Consider the following 23,369-nt stretch of genomic DNA (forward strand, 5'->3'; position numbering starts at 1 on the left):
AAAGTCTTTAGCGACATTGGTTCTAATAGCACTTAACTGATGTCGGTAAAGACTTTAGCACTCTTTATTAATGTCAATATTTATTACCGCTAAATGTTATTTTTGTTGTAGTGATCTTGCTTATGCTGACGATATCATTATATTCTGTGGAGGTCACAAAAAACCCATCAAACTCATTAAGTATCAAATCAGTAGATATGAGAAAGCTTCGGGATAAAAAGTTAATGACAACAAAAGCTTTTTCATCACTGCCCCTAATACCTCGGCTTATAGGATCAACAGAATGAGGATGGTCTCAGGATATATGGATAAAAAAATTCCTTTTACCTACCTTGGATGTTCTATCTACTATGGGAGAAAAAATGGAGTCCTCTTTGACGGGATGTTGGCCAATATTGTGAAGAAGTTGAATGGTTGACAGAGCAATATGCTCTCGTATGGAGAAAAGTTAATTCTTAGTAAACATGTTCTACAATCTCTTCCAGTTTACATCATGTCGGCTATGAGACCACCTAAGGGTGTTTTGAACATTATGAAAAAGTATTTTGCAAACTTTCTATGGGGAGTCTCTGAAGGCAAAAATAAATACCACTGGGCGTCTTGGAAAAAGTTGTGTTTACCTAAAGATGAGGGAGGTATTGATAAAAGAAAAATGGAAGAAATCGCTGATTCTCACACGGTGAAAAGATGGTGGAGATTGAGGACACACCCTTCCCTGTGAGCTAAGTACCTTCAAAACAAATATTGCAAAAGAGCTCATTGTGTAAAAAAAGTTCCAATTTTGGCTGACTCTCATACTTGAAAAAGTCTCATGAAAATTATGAGTAATGTTGAGCCTCATATCCTCTGGAAAGTTCAAGCGGGTAATTCTAATTTTTGGTGGGATAATTGGACAGGTTAAAGAGCTTTAGCTAAGATATTCCCTAGTAAAGGAAGATCAACAAATCTCAATGTTAATGCTTTCTTCAATTATAATGATTGGAATATGACTAAACTTCTCATTGTTCTTCCTTTACATGGCTCAATACATTGCTCAACTTGAAATTGGTGACCAAAATGAATAAGACTTCCCAATTTTGCAACTCACAGATGATGGTGTTTACTCCAATAAAAGTTCCTAGCAAACAATTAGAGCCTCTGGAATCAAAAATCCTTTCTTCAATAATCTTTGGCACAATAGAATTCCTTTTAAGATATCTTTTCTTAATTGGAAGATTTTGAAGAAAAAAGTCCCCTTTGATGACACAATCAGTAGATTCGGAACTGACAAAAGATCTATGTGTATTTGTTGCAGAAATGATACACGTGAAACTAATCAACATTTTTTTGTTGAAAGTGAAGCTGCTCATCAAATATGAATTTTTTTTGGCAGTGCCCTAGGGATTCAACATATAGATCTGCCAATACCTGAAATTTTCAAAAGAGAAGTGCACTAATGATATTCATAAACTTATTTTACAGGTTACACCAATCATCGTTCGTTGGGAACTTTGGAAACAGAGATGATCATGCAAATATGGCAATCAAAGAAAGCTTTTTATGTAAAGAATGATATTGCAAGGAAGTTGGACCATCAAGGAGGTAGTAAGCAAATTTTACCCTCCATTTAGAGACATCAATCATTGGCCAACAATCTGCAGCACTGTGGAGAGATTGAGACCTACTACAAAAAGGATACAAGTCAAATGGGAAAGGCCTCCCGTTGGAAGGCTAAAGGTTAACACGGACGAAAGTTACCTCGTTGACAGCAATAACACAGGAATTGGAGGTATTATGAGATATCACCAAGGAGAATTAATTATGGCCTTTGCCGTCTCAGTTCAATTTAACAACAATAATAGCGCAGAGGCCCTTGCAGCCGTGTTTGCAGTGAAATGGTGTTATCACCAAGGGTATACTGACTTCATCCTGGAACTCGATTCATTGGTGATTGTTGATATGGTTACTAACCATGACTCCAATAATAGGAAGCTGAAACACATCATCGATAAGATGCTAAAGATCAAGAATGCGACAAACTTTGAAGTGAAGCACTGCTATCGGGAGTGCAATCAAGTAGCTGATAGTTTCGCCAAACTAGCCTCGACCACCGACCAAAATCAAGTTGTATTCCTATTTTGATTTGCACAGAACCTCTAAAGGCCCCTTTCAACTTGATAAGTGGCAAATGCCTTGTATTCGATCCAAATTTGACAAGGCCAACTTTTATGTTAGATAAGTGGTAATTTTGCAAGAAGCTTGGCTATTTTCAGCCTCTTCTGTCTTATTCAATGGTGATGTGATCACCACAAAATGTGTTGTATTTGAGGTCAGCCCCCCTTGTATCTTTTTGCTTAATACAACATTGCCCAGAGATAAGACTGGGGAGAGTTGGCAAAATAGCCACTCTCCAAACTTAATTGAACATTAAGACAAAAGTCTTGAATAATTTGTGGTATACCCACTATTAGTGACATCATTCACATGCCCTGATTGTCACATACAAAAGACCTCACTAAGTTTTCTTATCTCCACTTTGGTCCCCCCTTCTTTTCCAACTAATTTGGAATAATATATATTTATTTGCATTTGTTAAAAATTATATTAGAAAAAAAAAAACCAAACGGGAAAGAAGAGCAGCTCGTTTTTGCTGCTGTCAAAACTGACGATTTCGGTGAGTTTTCCGGCCAAAATATCCATTTTCAAGGTAAAATCATCATCATCTCCTACTCCATAGTCATGTTTACTTCATTTTCTTTCAAAAACCAAGCTTCAAAATGATTTTCCCGCCATTTTAGAAATTTGAAAAATCTTCCATAATAAACACTTGATAATTCATTATAGATACATTGTAGTAGTTTAAAAGCATTAAAAATCTGTTTCGCCGTTGCAGGAGCTATATTTTGAACCACGATCTCATTCAGTTGCGTTTCTTTACGGATGTCATACTTCATCGATCGTTAACGACTGATACTGTAATCTAGTATCTATCTTTGTAGTCTATAATGGCAGTAGCTAAATTTGTTGTTGCTGGTGGTGATTATATGAGAGTATGGGAGGAGACTCCCAAAAGTTGGAATTGGAAATCTTTTAGTAAGACGACAGTGCCCATTGCGTTGCATCGCAATGGTTCATATGACGATATGATTGCAAGCATAATTGAGGTCGGTGAGTTAACTTGCAAGCCAAATGACTTGGTGATTAGCTATCAAATGAATGAGAGGGAAAAAATACACCCCACATTCATAAAAAATGATAGGCACATGAGCTTGTACATGTTAGATATTGGTATTGATTGCTCTAGGCCTACATTGAGGATAAACGTTAATGTGAGACCTCCAATTGAACCAACGAATTCATTTAACGACGATAATGATTCGATTAGAAATGAAAGATTGGGTGATCATTTAAAGGAGAGCTTGGGTGATAATTCAAATGAGAGTTTGGGTAATCATTCAATGAATATACATGATGACCCAACTAATATGGAAAATCAGCTAGTAGATGCGTAAGATCCCAAACCCGAATGTTGTGAAGAAATGCAAGTACAAAAAGAATTGGGATCACAATCCAACCATTCCTTCTCCGATGGAACTAATTTATGTATAAACCAAACTTTCAGTAACAAGAATGAGTTGCAATTGTTATTAGCCGAAGTGGCGGCAAAAAAGTCTTTTGATTTTGCTACTGTGAAGAGTTGTACTAAATACTTAAAGGTGAAATGTGTATCTCGCAATAGCGCATGGATGTTGCGGGCGAGGAAATATGAGTGTTCGAATAGATTTCATATCTATAAGTACATTGGCGAACATAGTTGTGGCGTTGAACATGCCAACAGTAGCCATAGAAAAATTTCAATCAAAGTCATTGCTTCACTTTGTGTAAATATGTATCGTGATGGCAAGGGTCCAAATGAAAGAGATTCAAAGAGCTATGTTTAATTCTTTTGATTGTAGTCCAAGCTATTGGAAATGTTGAAAATGTGGTGTGGTTGCTAAGGAAATGGTCCGAGGGACAGCGGAGAACGGATATTCATGCTTACTAGCTTTTTCCTACATGTTCGACACACTTAATGTTGGTTCTAGTTATTGTCTCATGGTAAACGAGGATAGTCATAGGTTGTATTATTTCTTGGCCTTTGGTGCTTGCATTAAGGTATTTGCCCACATGAGAAAGGTAAATACGGTTGATGACACTCATTTACATGATAAATATGAGGGCGTGTTGTTGAGTGTTGTTGCATAAGATATAGAGAATCATGTTTATCCAATTGTCTTTTGTGTCGTGGACAAAAAGAATGATGCATCTTGGACATTCTTCTTTGAGAAATTGAAGGAGATTGTGATCGATGAACCAGATTTGTGTTTTATCTCCGATAGACATAAGAGTATCACCAACGATATTGTGAACGTTTACAATCATGCTCACCACGGATATTGTATGAGGCACCTCAGTGAAACTATCTGCGTAAATCATCATTATGGAGATTACCTTTATCTTTACTACAATGCGGCAAAGGCTTATTCTTTGGAGGAGTTTGACAATCATTTTGTAGAATTCAAGAACAAATGCCCTGTTGCAGCCATCGTCCTTGAGCATGATATTGGTTTTGAGAAGTGGAGAAGGGCACATTTTCTTGGCAATAGATATGATGTTATGACCACAAATATCGTCGAGTCACTCATTGTTATGTTGATAGATGAAAGAGAGTATGCCGTTTCATATATATTTAATTCGATTGCTAAGAGGTTTAGAGAATTGTTTAGGGAGAGGCATGCATGTATCCTCAAATCAATGGGTAATCAAATGGTGCCGGTTGTCGAAAAAATTACAAGAAAAAAACTGATCGAGGGCGACTCCTTGTATGTGGAGAATGTAATCGGGGACGACAATCAATTTAACGTGTTCAGTGCCGATGTTACTGCCTATGTGGACCTACTGGAAAAGTCATGTTCATGTAGGGAATATGACTAGATCAAGATACCTTGTGCTCACGCGATGGCCGCTTTGCGATCGAAGCATGAAAATGAGTATGGTATGAGCATCTATGAGTACTCTTCGCCTTTGTATAAAGTTGAAGCGTACCTTTTTGCATACATGGATTCTTTAATGTTGTCCCTCTCGAGTCGGAATGGTGTGTTCCAGAAGAATTGCTTAATGTGAACATTCTTCCGCCTCTTGTCGATACCAAGCTTGGAAGAAAAATAAGAAAACGTGTCAAAGACATCGGTGAGAATTTCAAGAGCAAGAGAAGGAACAAATGTTCAATTTGTAAGAGAACCGGACACAAGAGAACTACATGTGTGAACAACAACAAATCTTAAACAAGCTTGATTGAATTTGTTTTTGTAATCAAGCTACTGTTGTTTTTTGTTACTGTAATCAAGCTACTGCCAGCATTTTGGTCAATTTATTGTCATCTATTATCGTAATTACTCATGATCTAATATAGATCAATCAGAAGATGACATACATTTTGTACACTGTCTATTAAGTTGTGTATTATTAATATATGAAAATTCATGAAATTTGTAATGCAATGATTCTAATGCATGAATTAGAATATGATTAAGAATTAGAATTAGAATGAATTATAATGATATTTGTGACTATTTTTAATGCACCAAATCAAACAATGCTTAAGAAATAATCTAAGTATAACTAATTCAACTATAACTAATACAAGCATTATTTGCATATACACTCCACCAAGCGAATCCTTAATGAATTGTCAAAAATATAAATGTTACCATTAAAAAAAGTAGTAATTTGAACCTTTTTTTTACCGTTGTAAAATTTGTATATCTAAATATTTACTGGTTATAAAAATATATAGACCCTTTATACAATCGATCCATCTATATGTGTGTGGTGTATGTATGACATATGAGATTTACACTTTGACATTAGCAAGGTATATTCGGGTTTATATCTATGTTAATGCATTGTCGATACTTCACCTACTAGAATCTGACACTTATATATAGACCAAAACTTGTAGAATTTAAAAAAGACACTAATTAATTAATAATAAATTATATATTTGAAATTTATCCAATTTTATAAGTTTAAACAAGTCATATGATCATATAAGAGTCCACATAAATTGGGTGTGGTGATTAGTGATGTACGAGGAATAGTTGTAGTTATACAATCAACATTCTTAGAACAATGTTTGAGAAAACATAAGTATGATGTGAGGATGTCACTTGTTCAACCACACATTGTTGATTGCCACCCCAATTTATATGGACTCATGCATGATCACATGCTTATGTTGTAAAGATGTTGATTGTATAACCACACATGACTATTCCTCATTCATACTTGTGCTTTCTTCACACATTAGTTTGAAGATGTTGATTGTATAACTACAACTCTTTCTCATACATCATTTATCTCCACCCCCAATGTATGTGGACCCTTACATTACTTGTTTAAACTTATTTAATTTAATAAATTTCAATAATATTATTTATTATTAGTTAATCATTCTCCCTTTTAAATTATACTAGCTACGGTCTATATTTAAGCGTCATACTCTAGTAGGTGCAGTATAGATCATTTATGGATCATGATATCAACCCGCATATACCTTATTAGTGTTGAAGTATAGATGTCGTTGGTACAATCTAAACCAAGCACATGAAAAAATATCGACTGTCTTAATTATCTATATATTTTTACCAATACTGACAATACATAATTATCCAAGTTTTACAACGGTAACAAAGTACAAATTGCTACTTTTCAACGATAACATTTGCTTTTTTTTAGTGTATAAAAAGAAGGATTCATGAACTCTTCCATCCTATTCTATTTTATAATACTTAAACATCTCTTTTTATTATGTCTCAAGCATCTCAAACATCCAATGCAAAAAAATCTTACGTTTGTCGTTGTGGTAATTTAACTATGTTGAGGACGTCACACACCAATGTCGACAATTCTTTAACTGTGCAATTGGTGCATGCTCTTTTTTAAGTGGCTTGAAAATGATTCATCAACGAGCATCCCATCAAAATTGAGTCCGGAACTCGAGACATCAAATTTTCAAGGCGTTACCAAATTTCAAATATTAGAAAGGCTTCGAAACTCCGAAGAAAATAGGGATTTGCTATTGAGTTTACTCAAAGAGGCTGAAGAGCAGAGATATCACTTTAAAGGATTGCTAAAAGACACCGAAAAAGATAGGGATCAACTAAAATAAAAGTTGATATTGGCTGAAGAAAAAGAAAAAGGCCTAAAAATTATACTGTATGGTTTGTTGTTAGTGGTTGCTTTTTGGAAATGTGTAACAGGGATGCAGTAGTACAATCTTATATCTTTTACTCATGTAGTAGTACAATCTATTAATAAAATGAAGTCTTTTTTGGAATTGGTAAGACAATGCATTATATATACAATTTAAAGTCGATAACTGGCAACAATATCCATCAAAACAAAAATAACATTTCATTATTCAACTGTCTTAATCATCAACCACCAAAAACCAACCATTTAAAAAACCAACTGTCTTAATCATCTACCCACTTCAAAAACCAATTGTCTTAATATTCAACCACCAAAAACTAATTATCTTAAAAACTAATTGTCTTATCATCAACACAAAAAACCAACCATTTCAAAAATCAATTGTCTTAAACCAACTTCAAAAATCAAATGTCTTAATAAATCAATATCACAAATATCTTACTCATCACCATTTAGTTCACCATTGAGCTCCATAACAATACCCATCACGTCCACTAAATTTTCATCACTGCCTTCTTTTTCCTCTTCTGCCAAGCCTTCATCTACTTTCTCTTCCAGCTTCTCCTGTTCTTTTTCTTCTTCTTCCTACAATTCAATCTGCTCCTCTTCTTTTTCTTGTTCTTTGTTCTTTTCGATCTTCTCCTCTTCTTTTTGTTCTTCTTCCTTCTCTTCGATCTGTTCCTCTTCTTTATTCTCTTCGATCTGCTACTTTTTTTTTTCTTTTTTTTTCTCTTCCAACTTCTCTTTAATTTCTTCTTCGTTCTCTTCCAGTTTCTTCTCTTCTCTTTCTTCATCTTGTCCATTAACTTCTTCTGCAGAGTACTCATCAATTGCAACAAGATCTTCATCAACTATTGCTAATGGAAGGATTTCATCAACATCAATTGCATCATCATCTTTATCAGCTGTTGGTGCTGTATAGTCTTCATTAACTGGTGCAAGATCAGTGGCTTAACATTCTTACAAATAAATTATTTACACAAATAGTATATAAATTAGTCTACCTTCATTTTTCTTGTTCTTATGAGCTCTTCTCAATTTTTCATCTCGTATAAAAGCAACAACTTCCATCATTGATAGTTCAAGGGATGCAACACGCTCACACAAATTATCATCTTAATTTTTCTGTCCACTTGAAACAAAATTCTCACAAGGTTGGTTGGAATTGTTCTCACCCAATATTTCATCCTCCTCGTTCTCTACCGCAGAAGTGAGGACAGTGACACCTTTCAAACTGGCCTTTAAGGTATCAATGATTGTGCCCTTCACTTCGTTCGTAAATGGCTTTAATGTTGCCATATAATTTTGTTTTGTCTCATGGACAGTAGGTATGAGGTATGGATGCACAACCTACAAAAAAAAATATAAATAGTACAAGACCTTCACTAATTTACAAATATTGCTAGATAATAATAAATAAGTTTATACCTCTGTACTTCTCCCTTTGTACTTAAATGGATCACCTTCGACAATATTATCGCTCTTTGTCATGTGCCATCTAAGTAAACGGGGAATTAGCAGAGGAGAATTCAAGGACTTCTTTGCATAATTACCAAGATGAGGAAAAGTCTCATATATCCAAATCTGAAATTAATAAAATAACAATTAAATAAACATAGAATATGAAATACTAGATAAATATATAGGAGTTTAATATCAATCAAGTACATAATTGATAATAAGTACCAGAAATACCCAGGGGAAGCCATACAAGCATACGATGCATTCCCTCTTTCCTTGTACACTTCACTTTGTTTCTTCAAATTAATTTTGTTCTTCAAATACTTCACTGTTAAATCAAAACACTCTTTTCCCCACTGATAACTCTTGAAAAAATCTAAATCATCGACCATCTTAAATGTGGTTTGAATCCACAATCTTAGATCGATCATGGGCAAGCAACATCGAGTGGACGAACCAAACTAAAGAGCACTTCAATTTCTGCTCCTTATTCAATCTGGTACCCTTAATCAAACTCATCAACTTTGTACCACTGATTTTCTTATTCTTGGTCACTTTATAGAAAAATTTCTCACCTTTCTGAAGCACTTTTTTCATTTTTGCATCACGGGGGTATGCTGAGCAATTCAGCCTCATAATCAATGCAAACTCTTTTAAGCCAAAACAAGCAGACTTATCATTCACACAAAACCACATCTCATGCAATTTTTTATCATTTTTTACACGACGCAACAACATATAGTGGACCATTTGTCCATTGAACTTGTAATGTTCTGAAATATGTCCTAAATGTCCAAAACAAGTGCCTTTAAAGTCATTATAAATTTTTTCTTGAACTAAAACATTTCTAAAATCACGATAAAGAGTCATTCTTGCTCTCACAGAAATTTTTGCTGGAAAAGATCCTAACTCATCCATCCATGTGGTTAGATTATAGGACTTACCAGAGATCTCTCTTGCACAAGTTGGCAAGGACAGGAGATCATCATCCTCATCTCCAGTATCTCTGCTATCTCTATTACTCTCCTCATCTCCACTGTCAGTGTTTTCTTCACTAGACTCAACATCATCAGTAGCCAGGGTACTACTGTCCTCATAGTTGTCAATTTCAACCATCGTATCAGAATCCGAATTAGACTTGGGTTCTTCAACTACAATTTTTTTCTTTTTTGAAGATCTTAAAGTTTCTTCAGCCTTTCTTTTCTGGTTTTTGGAAGGCTTAGGAACAAACCGTTTAACAATCCCACCTCTAGTTTTAGCCATAACCAGAGTAAACCTCCAATAAAACATGCAAAATAAATAGCAGATCCAATAGAAATCAACAATGCGATTGACAAAAACGCCACTAAAGTTGATCAAAGTTTAGTCAAAATTTCAAAATCAATAGGCGAGATAAACATAATTTTTTTTAAAAAAAAATAAGCAACCAAATAGGGTAAAATATTTATATCCAAACAAAAATGTCATTAGAGACCACAAATATTCATGGAATACGGCGAAAAATTCATCCTTAACAAGAACATGAAGAAAAACAGTCCAGAAAAAAGAATCATTAAATCATTACACTACTATAACAAAATAAACAACTAAATACGGCTAAAAATTATCGAAAAACACCATTACAGAAGATTCAACTTACCAAAGATGAATGCTTTGAACTTGGGAAAGAAGATTGAATAAAAGAAATGAAGATTTGAGAGACGTTTAGGACGATGAAATGGTTGAAAAGTTTGTATAAGTTAATGAAAGAGAAGTGGAGATCCCAGAGAAGTGTATGGGGAAGAGAAGCGATGATTACACTGGTAGAGAAGTGTATGGGGAAGATGAAAAACCCTTGCACTTGAGAAGAAGAAACGTCGGAACAAGGTTTCAAAAAAAGTGTCTTTTTAATATATTTTAACATTTTAAATCAGATTTTAATATAAAATTACGTAAAATGTATTGGGATTATAATATATTTTTGTAAAGATATATATTTTCCCCAAGTTTTAAAAACAATAAGCAAGCCCATGACCCCACATTCACAAATATACCCCAAGTTTTAAAAAGGCTAAAGAGACCCATGACCCCACACTTTTTCCCTTTTTAAAAGTCAAACCCTAGAAAATAAACCAAAAATAAATTAAGTGGGTATAGAGTAAATTAAGTTATTAAGGTGTCCCAATGCCAATTCTTCTCATAAGACTGTAATTTATTAAAAAAAAAAAAAGAATTATTGAGATATTTCTTGTTACCTTCATAATACTTTACTCTTAAAGTATTCGTTTAATGTAATAATGAAATGATTTGCCTAAAGGTGAATAGTATCTCATATTAGGTGTCGTTTACAATTAGCTAAAATATTCGATCTTGACAAAAACTGAGGATTAAATTTCACAAAAACACACTTTCAGTAGGAGGAAAGGATGTTGGGAATAGTTTTCTCAACTCATCAAATGAAAACTTTGTTTGATTGTAGGTCTTAAACATGTATCCTTTTGTCCAAAAGTGTTTTTTTTCTTTTTCCAAAAGGATACTTTAAGAACAACTCTAGAAGAGTGTTAGTACACCAAAAATAATTTTTAATGACAAATAATTAATGATAATGACTTAATTATTGTTAAATATATATTTTTAGCGGTAATTAACACTTTTTGTAAATGTCCTTAAAGTTTGTAGCGACATTACATCTAATGACAATTAATTAATACCAATAAATTTTTTAGCATTCTTTTTTAATATATATATTTGTTATTACTAAAAGTTGTTTTTTAAGCGATTGCTCTTTCATTCTTGCATAAGTCATAATGCTAATTCCATCCCAAATAAAATACAAGAGTTTTAGCCATCAGAAATTCAAACCAAAACTACTTGTATCTTTAAAAATAAAGATATAAGACCTATGACAATCAAAAACTCAACACAAAACAAAACCACCCGTATCTTTAATTTATTATTTATTAAATATAAAAATACACACGCCGGAGGAAAATAGATGAAGAAATTAAAAAGAACCACACATACTCCATAACAATAATTTTAAAAGAAAAACACAAAAACATAATGTTGTTTAATTTTTCGTCGAGTCAAAATAAAGCATGAGTTTATATGCTAGCTGTAGCCTGCAGTATCCATGCATCTGACTGAGTCCTATTACTTCTTCACAAGCCACACCTCCTTTCTTTCTTTGAATCCCATAGCAAGAAAGTTGAAGGCCCTGATCATAAGCAAGATAGAGTACATATTAAACAACATGAATAAATGAAGTTATCAGCATGTAAAGATAGTACCTTTTTTATATACTATAGAAATAATTTAACTTAAGCTTTTTTTATTTTTATTTTAAAAAAAATTCAAAGCGGAGGAAATTAATGGGTTAAACGAGTGGGTTTCAAAAAAATTGATATCTAAAATTTGGGGTGAATCATTTGTTTTCGGGCTTGCCACATTTTCTTTCGTTAAAATTTAGGGTAAATTTTTAAGAGGGATATATTTGGATAAAAAATATAACTGAAGGATATATATAGTATTTCTAATGGTATAAGGCATGAGCGACTCAAATACATCAGTGGCCTAAAGTCATATTCGAATGAAGGCCTAAATTTTAATAATTTTTTGATAAAGTATACTATAGCATTTTTATTTAATTTTTTTTGAGACATAATATTCTAAATTGTTCAAACTTGTATTACTTATTTTTTTCCATTTGTACGGAAATTTTAGAATCAATAATTTTTCAAAACTAAGGGCAACTGCCTTTTCTTTTAGCTGTAGAGCCGCTGCCCCTTTGGTATTTGGCCCTTCACCGTTTCAAAATTGAAATGTGATAAAAGTTGGTACTTTTTTCATAAGAAAGTACCTCAAACGAGAGAGTTCGAGAGCTCGTTGAGGACGAACCACACGGATGGTTGATCCCTCTTCATCAGTAAAACGATCAACGATAATCTTCGGGTAATGCACAAAGGTTTGCGGCGTCAACCGCTGAATTAATTTCCCATTTATATGAACCTCTACGCTAGAGGGTCTCCCAAAGGACTTGTTGCGGGCAAAGAACGTATGCGCCGCCATAACCTTTGTGCTGAAGGGGTCTACTCTGATCACAAGGCCGTGGCGGCTTGGCAGTGCATAGAGGAAATTCTCTTTCAGATAGACGGGAATTTCTCCCCTGTTTTCTACCTGAACGACCACTTCAAAAAGATTAATCATCATCATGTTTAATACTAGGATCTTCTGTCTGCAGCTCGGTGAACTAAGTTTGCTATGAGTAGCGGAGTTCAGGAAAAGGTGGGTTTATTATACACAATCTTATATCTATTTTACAACTTTTTGAATGGTGACCTTATTGGAATGTGTGGTGAAATTGATTGATGGTAGTGGCTGAAGAATGTGGTGTGGTACTTAATGATGTGTTTGTGGTAGTTGGTGGTGGTGCTAGTTATGATGATGGAGGGTAGTGGTTGATAATAGTGATCAATGGAGGTGACAACAGTAATGGTGGGACTGAAGAATGTATAGTGATAGTTAGCGGCGGTGCTATTTGTGATGGCGAAGTTTGTTGGTGGTGGGAATTGATCGTGGTAGAGGCTGATAGTGATAGTAGAAGGTGGCAGTGGCTACAAAGACGGGGCGGTGGTGATGGTAGTAGTGATGGCAAATGTGGCTGGTTAGTGGTGGTAACCGGTGATGGTGGATATGATCTACACAAAATACTAATTAAATGCTTAAATATAATGAAAATAACTTAATGGTCAAAGTCTCAACCATTCATATTCAGATTTTCATTAAGTACATACAAATGAGACCTAAACAAAATTTAGTTTTGAAAGATTAAAAAAAAAAAACTCTATAAATGTTAGTACACAATTAATGCGAGAAGGGCATAATGCAAATTCAAATAAAAGCAAAAATACAACACACAGGCCGACACATATACCCAGCACCACAATATCAGATTGGGGAGTAAGATCAAAATTAGAGAAATTGATATAAAAGCAAAGATATGATCTCATGTAAGTAGGAAATAAAAAATATCTACTCTAGTTTTATCATCAGCGATATTCGATTTGAATCTAAGAGAAATTCTAGAGAATGTTCACTAAAAAATGTGGAGGGGTAAGAGTGTTGAAGTACTTGATCTTATATAAAGGTGAGATGAGTGCTTTCAAATTAAATTATCTACAAATAATATTCTTTTAGTCGTATTCAGTTTATCAAATTATGAGATAATATGAAGAATGGATTTCTATTTAAAAGAGATGTGCTGATGTAACATCTTGTGCGTGTGTTATTGTTGGTTTTTCTTTTTTTTTAAATCTCATGTTGTGGCTGAAAAAATCAGCAAGCAGCAATCGGGATGCTACCTGGAGAATTGATATTTGACTAGATACCTTTCAGCTTAAGAAGTGTAACTACTGTACAAGTGTGAACTTTCAGTATCTGAGCAAAGTTTTGTGATTAGCATTTGGTTTTAGTTTTGAGTATATTGTAGCATGGAGATAGTCATATTCAGTATATCAAGTTATGAGATAATATATATTAGAAAGAGAAGAATGGATTTATATATAAATAAATGTGCTGATGTAACATCTTGTGCGTGTGCTATTGTTTTTTTATTCTTATATTCTTGCTGAGAAAATCAGCAAGCAGCAATCGGACGCTACCTGGAGATTATATTAAATTGTTAGTTCCAATAAGGCCCGACTCAAAATGAAAAAGGATTTGCAGAATATTTTATATTTCTTGATGATTGTTGAGGACATTGTACATTCTGTTATATAGAAATTTGCTATGCTATTTTGTACCTCGACACCTGTCATCTTATTATTTGTTGACTTGTATAACAAGCATAGGAAAGGAATATTCTAATTTTACTTCTAGATCGTATATATAAATAAAATATATTTTAAATGGTAAATAATTAAAACAACAAACGTTCTTAGTCCATTGGATTCTGGTGCTCAGCCAAAGCTGGGGCGAACAACATCCGTGCAAGTTTGATTCCCCAAAGCTACATTATATTTTTATTTTCAAAAGAGCTATTAATTAATAAATCAGCTATTTTTTTTCCCGTAAAACTAATATTATCTATTAAAATAATCTTAAATTAGAGACCTACAACTTAAATTTTTAAGGAAAAAAAAGGTTTATTAGCCAATTAAATTTTTAATCAATTTGACTTATGATTTTTTTTCTTTTCATTAAATTTTTAAATAAAATTTAAAATTAATTATTTAATTTAAAGTTAATCAGAAAATTTTATTTCTTTTTTCTATAAAACTATTAAAAGTTAAAAAGGATTCATATAAAATTTCTTTTAAAAAATCTCATTCTACTCTTTATTTTCGATTTCTCAGTGAAATTCTTAAGTATAAATGTGATTTTATTCTAAATTGGATTTGTCCGTTCACTTCCTATTATGTATGCACATTCAAGCTAAATATTATTTAGTTTGATTTTAAAAATTTTGGTATATTTTTTAATCAAAAATAATAATTATTTATGTTACATAGTTTGATTTACAAAATTTTATAGCACCCATTCGTTAATTTTCTTTTTCTGCCTATGCAATTCTTGGACACCCTTCATGAAATTTTTGGCTCTGCCACTGCTCCTACCTTCATTTATTCATGTTGTTTTATATATATACTCGATCTGGTTTATGATCAGGCTTTCAACTTTCTTGCTATGGGGTTCAAAGAGAGGAAGGAGGTGTGGGTTGTGAAGAAGTAAGGACTTAATCAGATGCAGGAATACTGAGGCTGCGGCTATCATATGAAACTCATGCTTTATTTGATTCAGGAAAAACGTTTCTGTGTCTTTTTTTAATTCAAGAACCATTTTGAAATTTTAGTCCCTTCAAATCTATAGGCACATTTGCTCTTCCAAAGTTCCCAACAAATAATAGTTGACAAACATTTGAATTAGAACTGTGAATACTATTTTTGGACTACGTAAGTCACCATTGCACTTAGTTGCACGGACTCTTCACTTTTGATGCCGCATCCGTCTCAAATTCTTCAAAAATACATTATTTTTGGCGAATTCGACACACACCCGTTGGCATTTTTGAAGAGTCCGAGCAACATAGTCATTGTATGATGCTGTTTTTGAGGTTATCATCCCCAAGAATCAGAAAAAAAATTCAAACATTTTTTGCCAAATCACCTTGAATAAAGAGATGTTGGATAGTTTCACATTTATTTTGAGAGCAACAACAACATATAGAAGGGCCATTAATGTGAAATCTAGCAATTTTATCATCTGTTGGGAGCTTATTATTAAGCATCCTCATCATGAAAAATAAAACTCTAAGGGGTCGTTTGGTAGGGAGTAATAGGAGAAGTAGTCTAAATATTATGTGTGGTATTATTTAGTACTATATTTGGTAGGAATTTTGGGTCTATGTATAATTAATTTATGGATTAGTTATACACCTTACATCGTATTATAGGTGTATAACTAATACATTCCATTTGGTGGTATTAGTAATACATGAGATCTAACACCATGGGACTAATCTAGGTAAAGACAAAAAATACCCCCTCAAATCCTTTTAATCATTTTATTTATTTTCTTGATTTTATGTTTTATATACATACTAATAAATTTATTTAAATAAATTAGTTTGCAAATTTTATTATTTAAAAAGAGTTTTTTGTTGCTAAAATATGAGTTATTTAATCTATTTATTATTAATACAAAATATTATTAATCGACTAATATGCTAATGTTGGTGTATGAATTTAAGAACAATTCATAAGTCAGTTATCACCCCTTCACAAAAATCCATCGAAACAGTACACAAGTAGTATAAAACAAGAGCGTGTATATATATATATATATATGTTTGTATTGCCTAAAGATAGATTATTATCTTCATTTGCACAACTTGGACTTGGTGACCAAGTAGCATCCACATAAATCATGAATTAACCTGAAATTAAAATAAGTATCTAAGATGGAAGTCCACTCATGGAAGAGACAAAAATACAAATTAAGCAATGCATTAAAATCGAGTTTTCACTTACTTTCAAATGAGTTTTTCTTTCGGATAACAGTTTTATATATTAGTTAAGAAACTATTACACTCAAAAAAATAAAAATAAAAATTGTTTAAATTAGACCAAATATTTTAATTTATATGATGATCGTTTCCCCCATAAGAATCTAATCAATTTTCAAAATATTATTTTTAAAAAAAACATCTCGAGCATAAAAATAGTTTAATATATTTTGCTATTTTTTATTTTTGTTTTATTTTATGATAAAGAGTGTTTTTATTTTTTATTTTATTGATACAAAACAAAATTCAATAAATTTTCTCTATAAATTATTATAGTTGTGTGACCTTTTTGAGGATATTTAACCCCAATTTATTAAGATGACAATTATTTACCCCTCAAATAATTTAAGTGAGAAAATAATGAACATGACAATAAAGTTTTTATTCTCCTAACTAGTTAAAAGGCTATAAAAAAAAATATTGTCCGTCAATTATATACCTTGACCCAATTACATGAAATAGAAAATCTCATAATAACTCAAGGATATTTTCACCGCTTAAGGAAATTTATTGCGAACACATACAAAATTAGGTGAGAAGCAGTGAACCAAACACTTGATAAAAATAATACATGCATTACTAATCCATGCATTACCAATTATGCATTACTAATCCCTGCATTATTGATCTTTGTACCAAACGACCCCAAACGACCCTTGTATGATCTTATACCAAAATTTAATTGCTTGAGAAGCTTTCAACTTAATTTTATGCTAGAGGTTCTTTTATGACCTTTATTCACGTCCAATACACTTTCCGCACTTAATATTGGACCTTTACACCTAGGAGGTTTGAAGTGTTACAACAACTATTTAATGAATATATGATCAACGTAACATATGAAACAACAGATCCCAAAGATGAAATTGTAGCTTATTGGGGTGCATATCAAAGACTTATGGGCAAGCTACTATATCTGACCATGACCAGACGAGACCAGACATAACCTATAGTGTGCAGACATAACACTTGGTTGATATATTTTGGCTTCTAATCCAATCTATCATGAAAGAACTAATTAAGCACATAGAAATAAATTGCCATTTTGTAAGGGAGAAAATTCGACGAGGATTAATGAAGATTGAGTAAGTCTCAACTCATGATCAACCTATTGATGCCTTATCAAGAGTCTTAACAGAGTATACTATGAATATCTAATGTCCAAACTTGGTTTTTCTAACATCGATCTTTGCAGTACCAAGTTTGTGGAGGAGTATAGATATACAGAATGTATACACTGATATACATGTGTAATATACATCTGTAAGTGTGTATTAATTAATAGTGAGTAGTTAAAAAGTAATTCACCCCTAAATTCTCGTTAAATTTAGGGGTGTTTTCAATCTTTCTCTCGGATTTTAATGAGCACCGCGCTCCTACAAAAGTTTGAGACGGACCATTTGCTATACCATGTATTTAAGTTGAATTAGTAAAGTAGAGGAGTGTTTTTAAGACCGTTAAAAATTTAAAGATGAAACTAATAAGTAATTCACTCCAAGTTCAAGAGCATTTTCAATACTTCTCTCATTTATTAATGAAAGAGATGATTTGCCTAAAGAATGAATAGTAGTACCTCATTAGGCGTCGTTAACAATTAGCTAAAATATTGGATTGTGACTAAAGAATGAGGAATAGGTGATGTGGAATAAAGAGTTGACATTGGGACAAAAACGACACTTTCAGTACGTAGGAGGAAAGCCTGTTGGAAATAGTTTTCACAGCTCTTCATGAAATGAAAACTTACTTTGATTGTAGGTCTAAAACTTATATCCTTTTGTCCAAAAGTTCCTTTTTTTTTTCTTTTCAAAATGGTATTTTAAAGAACAAGCACCTCTAAAGACCGTGTAACTGTGTAAGTGATTCCTTAAAACAATATAAGCATTCTTGCAACAAAGTCATAATGACTAAAAAAACTACTAGTTATAACAATAAAAAATTCAAAAAAAAAAAAACACAAAATTACTAGCATCTTTAAAAATTAAAATACAAGACTTACAATAATCAAAAATTCAAAAACATAACAAAACCACCCGTATCTTTAAAATAAAAATACACTCACAGGAGGAAAACAAACGAAGAAAAAACAACACCACACGTCCTCCATAACAATAATTAAAAAACAACACGCAGAATCAACACACATCCTCCATAACAATAATTAATAAACAACACGCAGAATTCGAGTAAAACTAAAGCATAAATTTCTTATGATAGCTGTTGCCTGCAGTCTCCATGCATATAACTGAGTCCTTACTCCTTCATAACCCAGACTTCTTTCCTTTCTTTATAGCCATTTGCCAGAAAGTTAAAGACCCTGATCATAAACAAAATTGAATATATACAAAATAACGTGAATAAATCAAGTGATAAACCCCTCTCACATGAAAATGATACTACATTTTTATATACTAAAGAAATAATCAAAATTTTAAAAAAAAATCTAAGCGCGCGGAGGGAATGGATCAAACAGCTGGGTTTAAAAAAAAATAGACATTTAAAATTGGGGTGGATCATTTATTTTTGAACTTGTCCTATTTAAATTAAACACAAATTTGTACCAAAGTATAATAAGAGGAATATATTTAGATATAAAATATAACTAGGAGTGTAAATACAAACTATTTCTAATAATACAGGACATGGGTGACTTAAATACATTAATAGCCTAAAGTCACATTGGAATGAAGCCTTAAATGTTACTAGCTCCATTTAAAAAAGAAAGGTCTATTTTCTTTTTCAGTCTGTTTCTCTTTCCTCTTTTTTACAACACTTTAATTTCAACTTTTATATGACATGTTAATTTTTTTATGAATTTATTATAGCAAATCCATTTTATTACTATTATTCTTTAGATATAGTATTCAATATTTATAAAACTAAAAAATATCATGCCTGACCAAAAATATAACAAATGGTGTATATATAAATTATTTCTGATAGTATAAGACTGGGGCAACAAATCACATCGGAATGGAGGGTTAAATTTGGGGGCTTAATACAAACTGCCTTTTGTTTTAGCTGTAGAGCCGCCCCTTTGGTATTTGACCCTTTACCATTTCAAAACTGAAAGCAGAAAAATGATTATGATATATACTCTAAAAGTTCATATATTGTTTTTTCATAAAGAAATTAAGTACCTCAGACGAGAGATTTCTAGCTGTCGTTGAGGACGAATCACACGGATGATTGATCCCTCTCCATTATCAGAAACACCATCAATGATGATCTTCGGGTAATGTACGAAGGTCTGCGGTGTCAACTGCTGAATCAATTTCCCATTTAGGTGGACCTCTACGGTAGAGGGCCTTCCGAAGGACTTATTGCGGGCAAAGAAGGTATGCGCCGCGATAACCTTTGTGCTGAACGGGGGAATTTGGATCACAAGGCCGAATCGTCCTGGCAGTGCATGAAGGAGACTCTCCTTCAGGAAAACAGGAATTTTCCCTCTATTTTCTATTTGAACGACAACTTGTAGCGGATTCATCTTAATTACTAGGATCTCGTGCCTAGAAAAGTGCAGCTCGGTGCACGCACAGGGTTCAGAAAAAGATGAGCTTTGAGAAACTCTTACTAAAACGATCCACTGAGAGAGACGCTTCAACTTTAAGTACACTTTTTTGAGAAATTTAGACGTTGAAGGGTATCAAGACGATGCAAATTGGAGAGCCTAGCAACAACTCCATGGAGGGGCCGGTAGGATCATGATCGGGTGGTGAAGTTGTAGTCGTTTGTCCGAAGTTGTAGAGACATAATAAAGGTTTGTATGTTGGTTCATGTGAGGATAAATTGAATGAGGTTAATTGGTGTGAGATGAACTTAAATGAAAAAACTCGGATGGTAAGAGTTCCGATAACGCTTTTCTTTTTATTGGTATGCCGCTCCGCAAGCAAGGAGCGAGCTAAGTAAATCTTACCTGAAAATGAGTGAGATTTTCTCGCTAAATCCCTCTCCTTACAATCAAGTGGCTTTCCGCTCCTCAGTCGATGTATAGTTAATAAAAATCTATTTAGCCAGACTACAACTTATGTGGAATAAGTTGAATGTAATGGATTGAGATGTAATAGAATGAATGAAAACCACTATACAACTATACCCTTTTATAAGAAATGAAATATAATCCATTTTCTCTAAATCAAGAAATGATGGTCCGTAGTATAAGGCAATCGTGGAGATTAAACATAAAGGATAAAGTCATGATATACCGTTGGAATATTTCTGATTTGCAATGAAATTATATAAATAGAACTAAGTCAACTCTGCATCAATTCAGTGCCAATTAGCCAAATTAAAACAAGGCTGAGCCAAAAAATAATGAACTTCAAACAAGTATTTTCTATAAAAACCAAATATTTATATATATTTTTCATGCGTCTATTTTATTTATGCGTTATATTATTCGTTTTTAAGGTCAAGTACATAAACTATTTGGTGAAAATTTTCTTTTTTCTTTTTTAGATACCATTCTTTTTTCTTCTTTTTTTATTAGAATATCATGATCTTTAGCCAAATAAAAAATTATAAGAAAAATATCGTTGTTCCAATCTTTTAAAACATTTTTTTCTATCGAAATGACCCTGAAAAGATGGTTTACTTAATTAAACAATTAGTGAACTTAAAAAGATATATATATATATATATATATTATCAAATACAAACTATATCATATTTTATATTATACTTTTGACATTGAAAATATTTAGTACCTATAGGAAAATTAAAATAATTCTTGTTTGATCATAACATGTTGAATTCAGTATTTTTCCAATACATGTATAGCATATAAATATGTTAAAAGACATTCAATATCACTTACATCTTATAAGAAAAAGAGCATTTATATATATATTATCCTAAAAAAAGTCACATAGACAAAAATCACGTGTGACAGCGTCTGTCACACATCCATGGACGGTGGACCATGAATTGTAGCTATCAAATTACCAAGTTAAATGGGCGATTAAACCAACGCAAATTTTTTTAAAAAAATACAATAAAGAAATCTCGATAAATTTAGAAAAATTACGATCTATTCTACCTATAAAATAAGATCAATTTTCTGTTGTCCCTTAATTTATTAAATGATAATTGCTTAACTGGCGACACGTCAAGTCAATATAGGATACGTATTGAATTACTTGTAAATTAATAAAGTTGTTTTCTTCCTTACTTCTTGCTTGTTACTGAATCCAACACGTTTTCAAATTAAGTGAATATTGTCAAGAAATTCATATTTTTTTGCCTTGACATTTATATTAGTAAATATAGTTCATACGCGTGCAGTAATATGTCGACATGTTGATTTTTCAAATACTTCAATTTGAATATATTAGTAAATCCTGATAGTCACTTTTTTAAATTAGAAAAAGATTATATACGTTAAATAAAATCCATAACTACCCGGAAAATAGCCTTTTTAATTTGAACTTCCCTTTCATTGTTTGAATGGGCGGTTTGACCTTCTCAATGCTGATGCAAGATTTATGAAGAGGAATTTTGTTAAATAGTTCTATTAATTAATGCCCCTAATAATAGATTATAGAAAGATTAGGTAGTTAAGTTTTCTTCTCAAAACATATATTATATGAATTTTTTTTATATAAATACAAATCTTATTTTATCATATTCTGTAAAATTTTCTACCATTTTAAAAAAGTGAAAATTTCATATATGACATTTCTGGTTCTCCGTGTAGATAAGCGATAGGTTTCATTGGGATAGGTTTAGCTATTCCGGACGCAGGACGTAAAACATCAACATACTTCCTTCTCGTGTCTGGTTCCATACCCACAACAGCTTGGCCCACCCCTAAGAGGGGTTTTTTAATTAATTGTAAAAATCTGTTTTGAAAAAAAAGAAGATATAAAAGGAAAATAAATCAATTTTGAAGGACGAAAATCTGAAGATGTTGAGTAGATGTACGGCGGCGGTAGGGTTTTCTTTAGATTTGACCTAGTTATATTATGTTAAGTTAAATAAAGAAAAAAAAATACACAAATCAACCTCATAGCAAACTAAAATATTGATATTTTTAATTTTCCTTAATTCACTCTAATCTGTTAAAATTAATTAAAGAGTCTTATTTTATCCATTTTCTTCAATGTTTCTCTCTGCGTTTTTTTTCCAGAATTGTTGTCATTGACGAGTAAATCAAGTTTGGATACCAATTATAAGTCAGAGTTAGTTCACGAACTCTAAATTAATAGTATGATTTCTTTCTAGTTAATAAGACATTGTAAAATCATAAACTCTAAATGTCGAATCCAATTTGTATGCATTTTGTATATAACTATTATCCCGAGAATTATTATAGTCAATGTGTAATTTATCTTTAAAATGGTGTATTCATTTGGAATGCAGTCTATATATAACTAGTATCCTGCGATTACAATAGTCAATCTATAATTCATATGTAATTGGTATCTTTTTGAAATAAAACAGTGGATATTATATATATCAAATACTTAAAGCTGTAACAAACACAAAAATATCGTCCAAAAGTTTAAAAAAAACTTGTAATTCTAAAAAGTCTAAGGTGTAATCAACTATCTCAAATTTGATCTCCGTGGTCTTGGTGTGGGATAATTGCTGGTATCTGGAGCATGTTCTTTTGCTATGCGGGGTCCACCAAATTTGC

General features: G+C 32.3%; 3 protein-coding genes across 3 annotated transcripts; 1 reads left to right on the top strand and 2 right to left on the bottom strand.

Moving 5' to 3' along the window:
• Positions 1-3,981: 3,981 nt before the first annotated feature.
• On the top strand, positions 3,982-4,953 carry LOC107060585 (uncharacterized). Its single transcript, XM_015308624.1, has 2 exons — positions 3,982-4,155; positions 4,276-4,953. Exons 1-2 carry the CDS (start codon positions 3,982-3,984, stop codon positions 4,951-4,953), a joined length of 852 nt encoding a protein of 283 aa, XP_015164110.1.
• A 6,806-nt stretch (positions 4,954-11,759) lies between these two features.
• On the bottom strand, positions 11,760-14,374 carry LOC107060600 (uncharacterized). Its single transcript, XM_015308643.1, has 2 exons — positions 12,533-14,374; positions 11,760-11,890 (listed from the first exon to the last, which is right to left on the bottom strand). The coding sequence occupies exons 1-2, from the start codon at positions 12,883-12,885 to the stop codon at positions 11,827-11,829; spliced, it is 417 nt and encodes a 138-aa protein (XP_015164129.1). The 5' UTR covers positions 12,886-14,374; the 3' UTR covers positions 11,760-11,826.
• Positions 14,375-18,778: 4,404 nt separating this feature from the next.
• LOC107060601 (uncharacterized) lies at positions 18,779-20,877 on the bottom strand. Its single transcript, XM_015308644.1, has 2 exons — positions 19,873-20,877; positions 18,779-19,049 (listed from the first exon to the last, which is right to left on the bottom strand). The coding sequence occupies exons 1-2, from the start codon at positions 20,217-20,219 to the stop codon at positions 18,986-18,988; spliced, it is 411 nt and encodes a 136-aa protein (XP_015164130.1). The 5' UTR covers positions 20,220-20,877; the 3' UTR covers positions 18,779-18,985.
• Between the last annotated feature and the right edge of the window lie 2,492 nt (positions 20,878-23,369).

Source organism: Solanum tuberosum, unplaced genomic scaffold, assembly GCF_000226075.1.
Source record: "Solanum tuberosum cultivar DM 1-3 516 R44 unplaced genomic scaffold, SolTub_3.0 scf00083, whole genome shotgun sequence".
NCBI lineage: Eukaryota > Viridiplantae > Streptophyta > Magnoliopsida > Solanales > Solanaceae > Solanum > Solanum tuberosum.